The sequence below is a fragment of the Arvicanthis niloticus genome, chromosome 25 (assembly GCF_011762505.2).
Source record: "Arvicanthis niloticus isolate mArvNil1 chromosome 25, mArvNil1.pat.X, whole genome shotgun sequence".
Taxonomy (NCBI): domain Eukaryota; kingdom Metazoa; phylum Chordata; class Mammalia; order Rodentia; family Muridae; genus Arvicanthis; species Arvicanthis niloticus.
In genome coordinates, this window is record NC_133433.1 from 24,578,599 (window position 1) to 24,594,864 (window position 16,266).

At 38.5% G+C, this 16,266-nt stretch overlaps 1 protein-coding gene across 1 annotated transcript; it reads left to right on the forward strand.

Annotated features, from left to right (window-relative positions):
* The first annotated feature begins 2,595 nt into the window (after positions 1-2,595).
* Positions 2,596-13,084, forward strand: Cyp7a1 (cytochrome P450 family 7 subfamily A member 1). The gene is made up of 6 exons (XM_076924243.1): positions 2,596-2,731; positions 4,253-4,493; positions 5,186-5,772; positions 6,859-6,989; positions 8,993-9,168; positions 10,701-13,084. The coding sequence occupies exons 1-6, from the start codon at positions 2,652-2,654 to the stop codon at positions 10,995-10,997; spliced, it is 1,512 nt and encodes a 503-aa protein (XP_076780358.1). The 5' UTR covers positions 2,596-2,651; the 3' UTR covers positions 10,998-13,084.
* The last annotated feature ends 3,182 nt before the right edge of the window (positions 13,085-16,266 follow it).

The window sequence follows — 16,266 nt, forward strand, 5'->3', positions numbered from 1 at the left end:
AAACACAGAGCATCAGTAAGAAATGGTCTCCTCAGAAGAAAGCCAAAGTCTTGTGTAACAACAACAACAAAACAGTCTAAGTATGAATCCTTAAATCTCCACTATCATGTGTATGTATCTCCATATGTGTGCTTGGGTGCTTGACATGGAGAAGGTGTTACAAGTGAGGGAAGAACAAGAAAAGAACAGTGTTGGGGACATCAGGATAAACACCAGCCAGGGCTACTGGAAAGAGTCTGCACTGTTCTGAGGGTGAGTGAAGAAAATAAGACTTCAGGAAGCTTCCTGAAGCTTGGAGAGTGCTTTTCCCTTCCCGTGTGGAAACCTCCTTATTTGTACAGAATTACAGATTCATGGGAAGTTGTAAAGAGAATGCTAAGAGGCCATCTATGGCTTTTCCTGTTTATTTTTGTCTGCTGTGATTTATAAGACAGGGTTAGAGACCTAGTTAGCTTGGCTATGAGATTGTTGTTTCCTCAGTTACTCTGCTGTGGTTGGATGCATTGGGGCTAGGCTCCTTAAGAGCCAAGTGAGAAGACGATGTGCCATTTTATAAAAGCAATATAAATATACTTAATGTGCACAAAGCATTAGAAGGTCTAAATAGATTCTGAGGAAATCTATCCTGCTGTGTAGCAACTGATGTAGTGATTATAGTCATAGGCCACACAATAAAGGATCTATGGGCTCAGTTTAGGGAGGCAAAAAAAATTATCGCGTATGGAGTCTTTAGAAAAAGCTAGGTATGACTCAAATGCTCACCAATCAAGAATTAGTTGATGGGCTGGAGCAATGGCTTAGAGGATAAAAGCACTGTCTGTGCTTCCAGAGGTCCCGAGTTCAATCCCCAGCAACCATATGGTGGCTCATAACCATCTATAGTGTGATCTGACACCCTCTTCTGGCATGCAGGTATACATGCAGACTTGTATACATAAAATTCAGAAATCTTAAAAAAAAAGAATTAGTTGAATAAGTTTTTCACTAAGATAACTTTATAGAATAGTGATAACATACACATATACCTCTCTCTATATACACCATATAGATATGTATCTAGAGACATATATATGTACATTTTATCTCTCTTTATTATTTTCTTCTCCCTTCTTTGACTGACATTGAAGAATAGAATGCTCCACTGTGGCCTAGTGTCATATTCTACCTATTGTTTTGGCTGTATTTTCTGCTAGATGACCTGAGATGGTTCCTTGGCTTTAAATATCAGAATGGCTGGTGGTTTGAAAGCTACATCCTCAATGTTCTCCTTTATCCTCACCTCAGACTCTTACGTTCAGTTGACAATTTGACATTGTCCTTTGGATTTTCAAATGCTCACAAGAGTATGCTGACGTATTGCCTTCCTCTCCCCACTCCCAAGCATCCCTGTATGAACCGGCGTTTGCTTACCTTCTTGTCTCTTTCTTTAACCCAGCTCCATCCCCTATTCACTTTGCTCTAATTCGTTCATTTTGTATTTTAGCACATCAAGTTCATCCTCCACTCAGGAACTTCACCTTTGTTGTCCTCTCTCCTGGAAATGTTTTTCCTTAGCTATTCTATCTCAATTGTCATCTTTTCAGAAAAGCTTCTCCTATCGACCTATTTAAAGCCATCATCATCCCTCAACAGCTCTCTGCACCTCATTTTATGGATACACAACACATATTTGCCACCTGTCGCCCCATCAACATAAAGTCTTCAGTAGAGAAACTCCCTATCTTGTTTAATACTCAACTAATATTTATGTTAAATAGGGATCTGGGTGTAACTCTGAGTAGAGTGTTTGCCTAGGAAGGAGTGGGGCCATGGATTCAATTTCCAGTGCAGAATGAAAGATTATGCTGAATAAAGTTGGGAAGGATGTACACCACTTTATGAGTAGTATAAGCGATAGATTATGAATTCATACTTACTTTTCAGACAAGAAGTGTTGTAGTCTTTATTTGAAATAAAATGCCTCTTAATTACAAATAACAATGGGTAAAGAGTGAATTGTCAAGCTGTGGCTGACTGGAAGATGAGTCTTAGGGGGTTTTCCATTTTGATACGGTAGATAACCAGTCACAGACCACATGAAATACCTGTATTTTTGTAAACACACTGAGCAATCATGAAAGAAAACTGTTCCACACAGTTCCTATCTTTTTGGACTAGTTGGTGTATAGTTCTGGAAATTTATTTAAAACATTTCCCCCAAAGGTTAAGAACATGAGCAGCCAGTATTGTGATGGAAAGCTTCTGCCTGTTTTGCTTTACATCACACTCCACATGTTTGACAGATGAGCTCGTCTGTAGTATGTTTACTTCTTTCTGTACACACAGAAACACAATGCTAGCCGTGGTCCCCAGCTTTGAATGTTATGTCAGCACACGTGGGATGGACCTTGGGCTTATCAAGTATTGCAGCTCTCTGCTTGTTCTGGAGCCTCTTCTGAGACTATGGACTTAGTTCAAGGCTAGGTAATGCTATTTTTTCTTTTTTTCTAATAGGAGGACAAATAGTTAGTGTTTGCTTTGGTCACCCAAGTTCAAGTTATTGAATCATGGTCCTATGCATATATAAAGTCTAGTTAGAGCCACTGTTTTGGGACAGCCTTACTTTGCTAAGCACAGATTCTCCCCTTGGGAAATTTTTCTGCTTTTGCAAAATGATGATTATTTTTTTGATCTGGGGGATTGCTGTGGTAGTGAGCTGTTGTGTATGGTTTATCATTGGAATAAGGAGAAGGTATGGAAAGATTTATTTTCTTAATTTGTCTTTTAGCTTATTTCTAGAATTCATTACCTTCACTATTACACAGTGTGAAAAATACTGATACATTAGTATTTTTTTTAATTTAAATTTAAAAGACATACTTCTCTGACAAAATCTAACAAGATGTAGATAGTTTCTCTTGCAATATTCACATACGCCACTGGTAATGCAAATCTTGTTAAACATAACTAAAATATTACAAATTTATGAGGCAAGTTTGTGTATGCGTGTGCAGAACAAACCTAAGCTGGGAAGAGTAATATTTGGAAGGGTTCTTTCTGTGACATGAACTGAATAGATGCTCTACCTAAGCATGCATTCATTTGGGTTTTCTGCAGACTCAATCTAAGTCTGGGTGCAAGCACAGAGCCTAAGTTTTTCTGCCACTAACTTTTCTTTCTAGTGTTAATCAGCTGTATGACTGGGAAGCTTTGGTGCCTGCACATGACACCAATTTGAATGGTTCACAGGACTTTGGGGGCAGGATATTTAGATATTTTCTGTTATGTTAGCATCAAAATAGGAGAATGCCCCTGGCATTCTCTTCAGAGATGTAGACTACTGTGTGTTGTCTTACTTTAAAATTTTTTCTTTGCACCTTGAGTTATTGTAATTCATACCTGATAGTTTCCAGTTTTAATTAAACAGCTTATCGTCATGCTAAGAAAGGCAATATCAATTATACTCAATTATTCTTACAAGAGATGAAATAGTTTATGTTGGGAAATAAATAAGCTTATAATTTTAATAAAACATTTAAGAGAGAGTAAAAGATTATTGGATTATAGTTCCTGGTCTGCCAATGTTTACCTGACCCAGTTTCATTTTATAGTGATCTAATTTTTTCAAATGAGATTCCTGTTCTCTTCAAATATCATTGCAGAATACTAATGTTCTTTTTTCCAGAGTTGAGAATCAAATGGAGGGTTTTATACATGCTAGCAAGAGCTCCACCATTGAGCCACACATCCAGACCTCAGGATGCCAGGATTTTAAATTTTAGATTGTTAAAATTTTAGTTCTGTCGCCCTTTTTGTTAGTTTAAGGATGTTTCACATCCTTAAAGAAAAAGGAGCAAATGAAACATTTTAGCCATTTGGGGAAATGATTCTTAGAACAAGTCTAATCATTAGGTGATAGTTTCATTTCTACAAGAATCTTGTTGGCTATGTTAACACTTTAAGCCCTGTCATTGGGAAAAGCAATCAGGCGTAGGCATAAAAAACAATTTAATGAGTTCTTGATGAATGTACATATATATGGTGGTGGGTAGACTGATTGCTGGGTTGCTAGATGAATTGGTGAGTGGGTAGATTTAGTAATCACCTTCACCAATATCTTAGTAGACTAAAAAAGCCACTGTTTTAGTAAAAGAGAGGAGTCCCCATCATCAAAAGAAGTATCTACAAACTATAGTTATGAAGCTTGAAACAAATAGTAGAAAACACTAAACATGATGTAATTTTCCCATCCTCTCAAACCTATGTCTTACAGGAAAGTAGGTGAGCCTCCTTTGGAGAATGGGTTGATTCCGTACCTGGGCTGTGCTTTGAAATTTGGATCTAATCCTCTTGAGTTCCTAAGAGCAAATCAAAGGAAGCATGGTCATGTTTTTACCTGCAAACTAATGGGGAAATATGTCCACTTCATCACAAACTCCCTGTCATACCATAAAGTCTTATGCCATGGAAAATACTTTGACTGGAAAAAATTTCATTACACTACTTCTGCGAAGGTAATTAGTTAAACAGACTCTGTCTGTTTCCTGGTCTGTTAATGTATGAGTGTATTTAGTTGTTCCAGTTGTATTAATATGGCTGCAGAGTAGAGGTAACATAAAATCAAAAAGTCTCTTAGTAATAAATATTAAAAATTCAAGATAGATGTAAATTTGTCATGGATGATTGCTGAGACAGAGGACACTGCATGAATCAGGAAGGTACAGATTCATAACATCAGTGGTACCCACACAACACTCCAAATTACATTTAAATATCCAGCCTACTGTTAAGGAATGACTCCAAGCAGAGTGTTGGCAAACTTAATCTTCAATCCATGCACATCAAGGTCTGTTCTAGAGAAAACGACATCTAATGACTTTTTTGAGAAAATATTAGATGTAGTTTCTGTCGCTAAGTAGATTGAAGTCTGGTTAAAATGAATCTGCAAAGATTATAGAGGCAGATTAGTACAACAGCAAAAGGTGATAAGCAGGCCAGAGAAGTCCTGCTGTAAAGCTGGGATTTAAACTTGACTCCAAGGGAAGAGTATGTCTTGACTCTACCGTTGGAATGTACTGTGACTTCTTATTATGGAAGGCCAGACAGAGAAGTATGAATGTATTTAATCTATCTTCCAGCCACTCCGAGACACTAGCTAGCTCGGGGTTTAGCCCCTCCCCATTTCATGGATTTTATTTTCTGCCAGGCATTTGGACACAGAAGCATTGACCCAAATGATGGAAATACCACGGAAAACATAAACAACACTTTTACCAAAACCCTCCAGGGAGATGCTCTGTGTTCACTCTCTGAAGCCATGATGCAAAACCTCCAATCTGTCATGAGACCTCCTGACCTTCCTAAATCAAAGAGCACTGCCTGGGTCACAGAAGGGATGTACGCCTTCTGCTACCGAGTGATGTTTGAAGCTGGATATCTAACACTGTTTGGCCGAGATCTTTCAAAGACAGACACACAAAGAGCGTTTATTCTAAACAACCTTAACAACTTCAAACAATTTGACCAAGTCTTTCCTGCGCTGGTGGCAGGCCTCCCTATTCACTTGTTCAAGAGTGCACATAAAGCCCGGGAAAAGCTGGCTGAGAGCTTGAAGCATGAGAACCTGTATGTGAGAGACAAGGTCTCTGAGCTGATCCGTCTACGCATGTTTCTCAACGACACGCTCTCCACCTTTGATGACATGGAGAAGGCCAAGACGCACCTCGTTATTCTCTGGGCATCTCAAGCAAACACCATTCCTGCAACCTTCTGGAGCTTATTTCAAATGATCAGGTAACTAGTAATTTAAATGTTTATGCCTCATAATGACAGAAATTACATTTTTAAACTCAAAAAAAAAAAAAAAAAAAAACCGAAGACTTGTAGAGCTTTCTGTGCCATCAATCACGAAAGTGATACCCAGTGCCCATGTTTAGCATGTGCATAACAGAGGCAGCATTTTATAAGAGCACAGTCCCGTCGAAGGGATGCCCCAGAAACCACAGAACTCAGATAGGCTGGTGCTCTGTTAATGCAGGTCCTCTGGCCCAGTCTTGTTCTTCACCCCATAGTGTTTCTCTTAATGTCAAGTTAGATCCATGACTGCAATCATCATCGCCATATAAACAGTTTAAATGATGACTGACTTGCAGATGTGGTAAGGTCAGTGGCCACACCTTACTGATTTGAACATTCCCATTTTCCTGCTGTCTCACAGGAATTCACAGCATAGTAGCACCATTGATTTCATATCATATATGAACTGCAGCCGTATGTTAAGTCACACAACTACTTGTTAGTCAAACATTTGTGAGGCTCAGTTCACTGTAATTAGATAAAGTAGGTTTTAAACTCAGCCTCCAATCAATTTCCAGGCATTGAAATGGAAGATCCTTTAACTCACCATTCAAAAATAATAATATAAATGGAAACACAATTCTGAGGCCATGGTATGAATTTTAAAAATAAATTTTCGTTTCTACTTGGGAATTAACCAATCCCTTGTAATTGTACGTTAGGTGACATATTCCTTCTGATTTACTATGTTCATCACTTATTAGAATTATACTAGAATCCTTAGTTTATAGAGATCTGACCAAAGCTTTGCTTTTACATGGCAAAGCCCCTTTAATGCCCCCTCATGAACTCGAGGACATGAATTCGGTTCAATGCCCTTTGCATAGTCCCTGGCAGACTCCCCTTGGCATACATATTCTTGCACATTCCCATGACCCTCTCCCTTTGCACATTCCCTGATACCATGACCTCTCCTTGCATAATCCTTATACCATAACCACCTCGCTGAAAGAAATGGATAATTCTTATTTACTTGCAGATCTCTAAATAAGGACATTTCCCCTCATATGTCTCTTTCCATAGGAATCCCGAAGCAATGAAAGCAGCCTCTGAAGAAGTGAATGGAGCATTGCAGAGTGCTGGCCAAGAGCTCAGCTCTGGAGGGAATGACATTTACTTGGATCAAGTGCAACTGAATGACCTGCCAGTACTAGGTGTGCTTGCTCTGCTACCCCTTATTCACCATGTCACTAATAACAATACTCGACATATACCATGTGCTATACATGATGCCAAGTATTTTTGCACCTCCAAAACAATCTGATAGCTAGGGACATTTTCATATGTATCTATCAAGCAAGGGACTGAGACCCAGAGAGTGGGATGATGCCTGGGATCAGAAGAGGGAACAGCGGTAGCACTTCTGATACTCAGCCACTCTGTGTCCTTTGCTTCCTTGTTAGTCCATCAAAACCATTAAGCATGGAATCGATGTGAGCAAGGTACCATCAAGGAACAGTGATTGGGTTGGATAGCGGGACTGAGTGAGGCTTCTCTTCCTTTGTCTCTATATTTACTAGGATACCCAAGTGTCATGTGTTTATAGTAAAACAATCTTTGTAAGTTTTCTTTCTATAAGGGACAGAAGCTGACATATGGTACCAGAGCAGTGTAGTTTATTAAATATGGCAGAAATCTGGCTCAGGGCCTTTGGCTTCTGCTACACTATCAATACTGGCCTTGAACCAGACCAATGACTCACTGCAAGGAAGCCGTTTGGGTAAAAGAGTGCCAGACCATGACACACCACAGCGTCCATGGAAAGATAATAGTGATAATTATGATAATAGTAATAATTATTATCATTTTGTTTTCTTTTCTTTTGGAGAGAAGTTACAAGGGTGGAGGGCAGATGTGGAGCGATGGGAAGATGAGTGGGGGTGAGTGTATGATGTAAAATTCATAAAGAATAGAAAAAAAGTTAAAAAGTAGTGACAGAAATCTAGGTCCAGTGCTGCCTGATGTGGGAGACTTGGATACCTCCCTCTTCTCATTTGTAAATGAAGTGCTAATTATTTATGATTGCATACATATTCATGCCATGGACCCTGGGAATAAGGCACCTGAAGGTTAGAAGCTGAAAGGCCAGACTGGACCTCTTTTAGACTCCAGCTATTCTGAGATTTATCTTGCTCCTGCATGCCTCTACCCAGAAGCAGGACAGCATTGCACATCCTCAGATAATGTATGACTAAAAGAGAGACTTCCTAAACACTGAATGGCATGTTCATGAAATGACTGGAGAGACATTTCTCTATCAGTATGTTTAGTCCCAAAAGTGATCAACAATAATTCACACAAAATTTGATTATTAATCAATTGATTAATTAATCAATGATTATTAGTTAATCAATTGATTAATCTAATATTATTAAGAATTCAGAGTTCTACAGAAATAATATTAATGTTCTATAAAATGAGGGATAGCTATCTAGTTCTCATTGATGGTGAAGACTATTATATCAGACCAAATATTAACTTAGATCAATGATTCTTAACATTCTTAATGCTGTGGCACTTCATGTTGTAGTGACCCCCAACCATAAAATTATTTTTTATTGCTACTTCAGAACTATCACTTTGCTACTATTATGAATTGCATTGTAAAAGCCTGTGACAAGATTGTTTGACCCCAAAGGGGTCAAGACCCACAGATTGAGAACTGCTGATTTAGGTACTCCGATTGAAAATATATTTCAGCTGAGTCACTAAGAACAGTACAGTGGCAACAGACACACCATTGGGAAACTTCCACCCGTTAGCTTTCCATTTGCACATTTTGTATGTAGGTTGTTAGAAGTATTGCAGATTGTATGTTACATAGCCTTTAATTGCAAAAATTCAGGGCTAGTAAGATGGCCCGGTGGTTCAAAGCACTCGCTGCTTTTGCAAAGGACCCAGGTTTAACTCCCAGCACCCACATGGAGGCTCACAACCATCCACAAATCCAGTTCTGGAATATCTGAAAACTTCTTCTGACCTGGGCAGACATTAGGCACGTGCATGGTACATGTGCATACATACAGGCAAAACACCCGTAAACATAAAGATGAATAAACTGACACTATTTTAATGTGGAAATTATTTTCTCCCGTACGCCATTTCCTTTCCCTCTTTTCTTCCCTCCTATTTGACTTCTTCTCTTTAAAATATTTAGATAGCATCATCAAAGAGGCTCTGAGGCTTTCCAGTGCATCCTTGAATATCCGGACAGCTAAGGAGGATTTCACTCTACACCTTGAGGATGGCTCCTATAACATTCGAAAAGATGACATCATAGCTCTTTATCCACAGCTGATGCACCTGGATCCTGAAATCTACCCAGACCCTTTGGTAAGTTTCTGCTCATCAAAGTTCAGTATTGTTATATCCATGCAGGTCTAAAAAAAGGACAAAAGGATGGACTGGGTATTAGGACTATCCTGTACCTCACTGGTACAAATTGGCATAATTATGCTCTAATTGTATTTTGAGAGAAAAGTTTCATTTTAACAGGAAGGGTGATGTGTAGGAGGAGCAAAGGTAGGAGGAGTACTGAGAGGAAGAAAAGGGGTAAGAAGAGGAGAAGAAGAAAGAGAGGAGAAGCTAGGTGATGAAAGAGAGAAAGAGGGGGGAGACAGGGAGCCAGATGTTCAAGTATCTCCACCAGTCAAAGATAGTTGTTATATCTAGGTTGGTCAGTGGGTTACACCTCTGATTGAACAATTCCAAACTTATAAAGCCTATGATTAACATTATTTTAAAAAAATGTATAAATGCAAAAAGGAAAAGGGGGCATGGGATAGGGGTTTCCTAAGGGGGGTGGGGGGGAATGGGGAAAGGGGATGCCATCTGAAGTGTAAATAAAATATCTAATAAAAAAAAAAAGAAAATGGCATTGGGAAGATAATAAAATACACAAGACATGAGCTGTTAAAAAGACCACTGGGGGCAGGCATGTATCTAGCAGGTGTGAGCATGGCCAAAGTATTGGAAAGAGGAATGGTGGAGGACCAGCAGGCAAAACTTTGCATTTCAGCCATTGTTGGAGATATTCTACTAGATTAATTATTAAACTAGTAGATTGTCATATGGGTCCTTCAGTTTTATATGTATTAATATGTCTTAGCTGAATATTTGTATGTAACTTGCTACAAATGCTATTTTATTGCTTTGTAATTAATTTTTCCATTCCAAAATCCTTAAGACTTTTATGGAAATGTTCCTAAAAAAAAAAAAAAAAAGATATTTCCAGATGGTACCATTAAAAAAAAAAAAAAAGGAATGGATTTGTATTACAGCTTTGATTGGCTTTTTGGAACCATAGTTATTTTCCCAGCCTTTTTGTTTTGTTTTGTGGTTTTTTGTTGTTGTTTTTAATCAAGTGCTGGGATTAAAGATGTGCACCACCATTGCCCAGCTATTTTCCCTGTCATTACAGCAAATATTCATATGTTTGGGCATGTTGGATAGAGGCAAGAGTTTTAGTCATATTTTTCATGTCATAGATTCTACTAGATTGTTTTCAGTCATAGCAAAGCTACCTTTATTTTCCCTTAAAACAGTACCTTTTCCCAGATTCACACTATTGGGGGATAACGTATCTGACTTGGTCCTTCTAGTTTCCTAGTTTCTGTTTAGAAGCCTTCTTGCTTCTTTGCCTAACTGAGGAATGAGTCCCCAGGCAGAGTCAGGAGGCACTAGAGCTCCTAGTTCTACCAGCTCTCTCTGGGCTCTCTCCAGTGTTCCTCTGGTTCAGAGCTGGTTGTGTGCTCACTGGCTGAGGATGGAGTTATCAGTAGAAGCTTGCACTTGAGTCTCCCAAGTCAAGACTGGGACAAATTTCTTTTAAGATACCTCATTGGCTTGCTGTATTCTTATTGCAGACTTTTAAATACGACCGGTACCTTGATGAACATGGGAAAGCAAAGACCACCTTCTACAGAAATGGAAACAAACTCAAGTACTTCTACATGCCCTTTGGATCAGGAGCTACAATGTGTCCTGGAAGACTATTTGCTGTCCAAGAAATCAAGCAATTTTTGATTCTGATGCTCTCCTACTTTGAACTGGAGCTCGTGGAGAGCCATGTCAAGTGTCCCCCTCTAGATCAGTCCCGGGCAGGCTTGGGAATTTTGCCACCACTAAATGATATTGAGTTTAAATATAAACTGAAACACTGATATGTGCTTGGAAGAAGAGGACACTGGATGATGTTACTTCGTTACTGAGAGTCATCACTAAACAGGCCTTTGGGACGAATGTTCACTGATGCTTCATAGTGACTGTATTAGTGAGAAGAACTCTGTTTCTCAGTGTTAACCCATGTTCCTGGGGGCATATAGCTGGCCATATAGCTGGGGCCTGAGTTTCAACACTTTCAGAAGCAATGTCTTTTGTTTTTATTTTCAAAATGGAGATATTTCAATTGGCAGGATTTTTTTTTTCCTAAGGAAATTGTTTTTATATTTTTATGAAAACTACCGATTAATTATGAAAAGGCTTCAAATTCACGTTTTAGTGAAATTATTAATTTTTCACTAGTGAGGTTCTTCAGGTGTGAGCATATATTATACAAATGTTTTAACAAATCATGCTATGCTTTGCATAAAGGTATAGGAAATTATTGTTCAGCTTTTTCTCTGTCTGGTTGTGAGAGCTTTGAAAGTGACCTTACTGTTCTGGATACACTAGGGAAGTTTCCACATCCTCTCACTATATTTTAATTTATTGTCGCTGGAAATTTTCATTCCAGTTTTCAACTTTTTTTATCTTTTCCTGTTTTTGACACGCATACCAATGAGTAGACTATTTTTCAGAAATTAAAAAGGCACCTCCCAGAACCCCACCATGAGACTTTAAGCCTTTAATCCCAGCACTCATGAGGAAGAGGCAGGCAGATCTCTATGAGTCCAAGGTTATTCTGGTCTATGTCAGCTCCAGACAAGACAGGACTACAGAATAAGACCTTCTCTAAAAAAAAAAATAAAACGACAGTCAATTTTTATGTCATAATTGATTATGAATCAACATAAAAGATAAATTCAAAATCAAGACTCAGAAAATGACCAATTAAAAAAACTTAGCTATGAAGTATGTGCTGTTCATTAACTACAGGTTGACATTAGATGTTCTTTAAAAAACGTTTGATGTTTTATTTCTAAATCCCTTGTAGATGAAGAACAATGATGAAAAGCTGAATAATAGTATTTAAATACTGAGTACAATAGTGCTTTGGTAATGTACTTTAAAGAGAGTTATTAGCTGTGTCATTTTTACTGAGAATATATTTATATGTAAATTATGTAAATTATATTTATCTTTTTTCTTATACCATAAATATGAAAAATATTGTAACATTTAGCAATTTTAAAATCACACACATTTCATAAATTAACATATGAATGTTCGTGTTTTAAACTTTAAACAGAACATTAAATTAAATTATTCATCTACTGATAAGCTTCAATAATTTTTATCTTATTTATTTAAAATATTCATATCTTCAAGAAATCGAAAATATCCAAAGTAATCACTCACTCAAATGTCTCCTTAAGATTACAGAAAATTCAATAACATGTTTTTTGTCTGTGGGGACTGAAGCAGGGTCAAGTGGATGCTGGGCAGGTGTTCCAACAGGGAGCTGTATCCACAAGAGTCCTTAAACTTTTAAAATCTTACCACTAAATATTAGCATGGAGTTATTAGCTAAGTAGGATATGCTTCTTTTCTTTTTCCTTTGACAGAGCCCTGTAGCAACTCAGGCTGGATGGAAGGCTCCACAGAGCTTAAGCAAGCTTCGAACCCTTTGCACTTCTTGTTTTTCCTTGTTTTAGGAAGGAATTTTCCATATTAAGAAAATTTAACTGTTTAGATGCAGTATGAGAGTAACACAATTCGGTTATATACTAATCTGTACAGTTTAGTACAGATTTGCTTTTAAAGCAAGTTTTATGAATCTCTGAATTGGATGTATCCATACACCTTTCTATGGCTTTTTCAAAGCTTATTTTTTCATACACAGAACAATGGGTTTCATGGTGGTGTCTTCTTCTCATGTCTTTATTCTTGTGCAGTGATGTTTGGCAAATGATAGCCCATGGACCAAAGCTACTCTTCCTGCTTCTTTGCAGACCAAGTGTTAAGAATAATCTTTACATTTCAAATGCTTTGGGGGAAGAAAAAGCACATGACTATTTTGTGTTATATGTGAAGTATATGAAATACAGACCGCCAAACTTGTGAGTAAAATTTTTATTGGGACACCGGATGCCTCATTCTTTTCATTATGTCCACAATTGCAGGTTTTTTTTGATGTGTGTGTGTGTGTGTGTGTGTGTGTGTGTGTGTGTGCATGTACACATATGTGTGCACCTGTGTGGAGGTTATATTGAATGTTTTCCTCCACTGCTCTCCCTTGAGGGTCTCTCCCTTGAGCCAGAGCTCAACCAACTAGCACAGCCAACTTGCCCCAGTGTCCTTGAATTGCAGGAGGTCACCACACCCTCCTGGTACTTACACTGCTGAGGGATGTGCTTCAATCCTCCACTTACAGGGCAAACGCTTTGTCTGCTGAGCCCAGCTTCTACAGCTTCTTGCTGTGTAATTGTAAAGGCAAGGCATTGTGACAGAGACCAGGAAGACACATAGCTTAACATTTCAAAGATCAGTTTCTTCACAGGAAAAAGAAGAAGAAAAAAAAAAGACAAAAAGTCCCAACTATTTGCCAGTTCTAACTGCATGAGACCCCTGCATGTTTTTCTTAATTGATAATTTTATTAACTTAAAATGTACCAGTATCTGGAAAAATTTAAAGCACATGAGGAAAATTCATTTAAAAATTTGTGGGTGTAGTTTTATCCTAAATATCAATTTAGGAATTAATTAAAGACTACACTATTCATTTTAGAAAAAAAATTTATTTGAAAAAAGCATCTACATTAAAATCAATGATGTACATTGCATATATGTATGTATATTGTATGTGCTAAAATATCATATTAAATTATGTTTTACACCAGCTAAAATATGATTAATAACAACATTACAATAGCCTAATCTAAGGTAAAGTGTGCATAAAACAAACCACTGTGAAATTTCCTCAGGGTTGCTGTGGTCCGGTGGAGAGTGCACATGTGTACGTGACACATGTGTTGTCTCAGAGTTCCTGAACTCAGGCTTGAATTACCACCACCTCTGCATCTCACAGGAGCCGGAAGTCATTCACCCTCATCCCAATGCTATGACAGATGGTAGAGTTCTGAGAGCTCAAACCCAGGTTGCTGTGCTCCAAAGCCAGCATCTGCAGGACACTGAGAGGGCAGACTGTCTTAATTCATATCAATGAAAAGATAAGCCACAATAAGCACAATCTATGAGGCCATTCCTGTTCCTACGTCCCCACTGTCTGGGAACATCACTTGGTCAGAGAGTATGGGCATTTCAGCCTGGGCCCAGCTGGTCAAGGAGGCCAGGGAGGAGACTGAGGGCTCTGAGAAACAAAGCAGGCTGCAGTGTATCAACTATGTCTTATCCTCACCTCACCTCAGACAGCAAGGTGTCTCTTCACCCACTGACAGAACAACATGAGATGCTTCATGTGAGCTCTTGTGTTGTTCCTATGGTTGCTGTTACATGTCTTTGAGGCAGTAAAATCAAGGCTTTAGATTTGGTCTCAGTCATAACAGCATTAGCTTGGAGCTTCTGTCTGACTGTTTCTCAACCAGTACTGTTAGCAATTCAGTCCCAACCTATACCACGATAAAGAAGCAGTACCAACTCTGTTGACCTTCTACATCGTCTAAAGCCATGTAGTCCAGATTTCACTTTAGTTAGAAGCTGACATTCAGTAAACAGAAAAGTGATTTTGTTCAAAAAGTATTCACAGTACCAAAATAGGGCATGCAGGACTGTAGAAATTCCCTACTCCGTGGTGATGCACTGAGCTAACAGTACATTGTCTATTCTGCATCCCACTCACCAATTCACAGGCTCTATAGACTGCCAGAATTCTGCTTATCTATAAAGATATCTTTGAAAAATAAAATAATTAAAAACATGTCTAGAAATATTTCTATTACTATAATTCCATAAAGGCTTTCTTCTTTGGAGGAGGACATTGGATGTAGGTTGCCACTAACACACATCAAAGGAATGGCTTGAAGAATCTTGAGTACTTGTGTGGATCTGATAGATAAAATTAGATAAAATTAACTTTGGGAAAAAGCTTTTTTTTTTTTTACACAATGAGATTTCACTTTGACCTAGATGCCTGGTTGTGTGTCTTCTTCTTTTGGTCATGCTTGCTTTTGTTCAGTTTGAAAAGTGTTGTTGGTGAAGTTTTCAGCGATGATTCTTGTGATTTCAAGTTGCCAATTTGTCATTTTGAATCTGGCTTCTTGGACTCTTTAAAGAGAGCAAGGGGCAGTGGGGAGGGGGCTCCCAAGGGAATTGGTGTTTCCCCCACCAGCATCAGTGTGACATGTAAACACGGCCTCTGCTCTTCTGGCAAGAAAAGTAGTGAAGTCAGTAAAATTCTAATATATCAGAATTTGTGTTTTTTTTTTTTCTTTTTTTTAAAAAAGTAGAAAGATGTGCACTAGAAGTTTTCAAGTATATTTTAATTAATTAATTAGCTAGCTAGTTAATTATTATGCTGGGGTCAAACCAAGAGCCTTATACTTGTCAGGAAGGTACCCTAATCACTCAGCTATGTGTCTAGCCCTGGTATTTACCTTCTTCTTAGAAAGTGTCAGTGGGAAGAATGTTGGGACTATCAAGGACACAATGACAGCACCCTGAGCATGTGTCACTCAGGGTACCATGGTGTATGACAAGGGACATTTGTGTGCTTCCAAAGGTAGAGGGCAAATGTTTCTACCAGTACTGAGGTCATGGAAAAGTGTCCCACGTGCAGAATCAGCTATCTCTCAGGTTTTAAGGGCCTTTAGTTCCTCACCTTTTTGGAGACATTGCCAAGAATTCCAGTTTTCCAAAGACTATAACTATACTTCATTTCACAGCCCACCAGTGCTCTTATTCATACCAGACACCCGTTGGCAGCTTAAGCAGCGAAGACCAGGACAGAATGAACAAATGATTTGTGTGGAGGCGTTTTGTACTGGTTTTCATCACAGTCCAAGCTTCATCAAGTACAACACTGTTTGGTGGCATTACTAGGAAGCCTTCGCTTCTTTCTATTGATCTCCCATCCTAGTAAAATATTGGGAAAGAGTTACACACAGAACTGAGCATGCAGCTGGCAGGTGCCCATAATCCCTGACAAGGTGGATTTACTAGTATCTAAAAGCTGGTGGTCACACAGAGGGCTCTGTGCTGTGAGGAGATTGATGGGGGCTATGGGAGAGTGAGAGGAAGGCTGGAAAAAGCACTGTTACTAGGTGAGATGTGGAGTCAAGGCCTGTGGAAGCTGGGCAGAGTCCTTTCTCCAAA

Bases quoted from the DNA above. Each gene is read 5' to 3' on its own strand.
- Cyp7a1 (XM_076924243.1), top strand. From the start codon at position 2,652: ATGATGATTATTTTTTTGATCTGGGGGATTGCTGTGGTAGTGAGCTGT. The intron at 2,732-4,252 runs GTATGGAAAGAT...TATGTCTTACAG, and splicing joins ATCATTGGAATAAGGAGAAG to GAAAGTAGGTGAGCCTCCTT. The intron at 9,169-10,700 runs GTAAGTTTCTGC...TTCTTATTGCAG, and splicing joins AAATCTACCCAGACCCTTTG to ACTTTTAAATACGACCGGTA.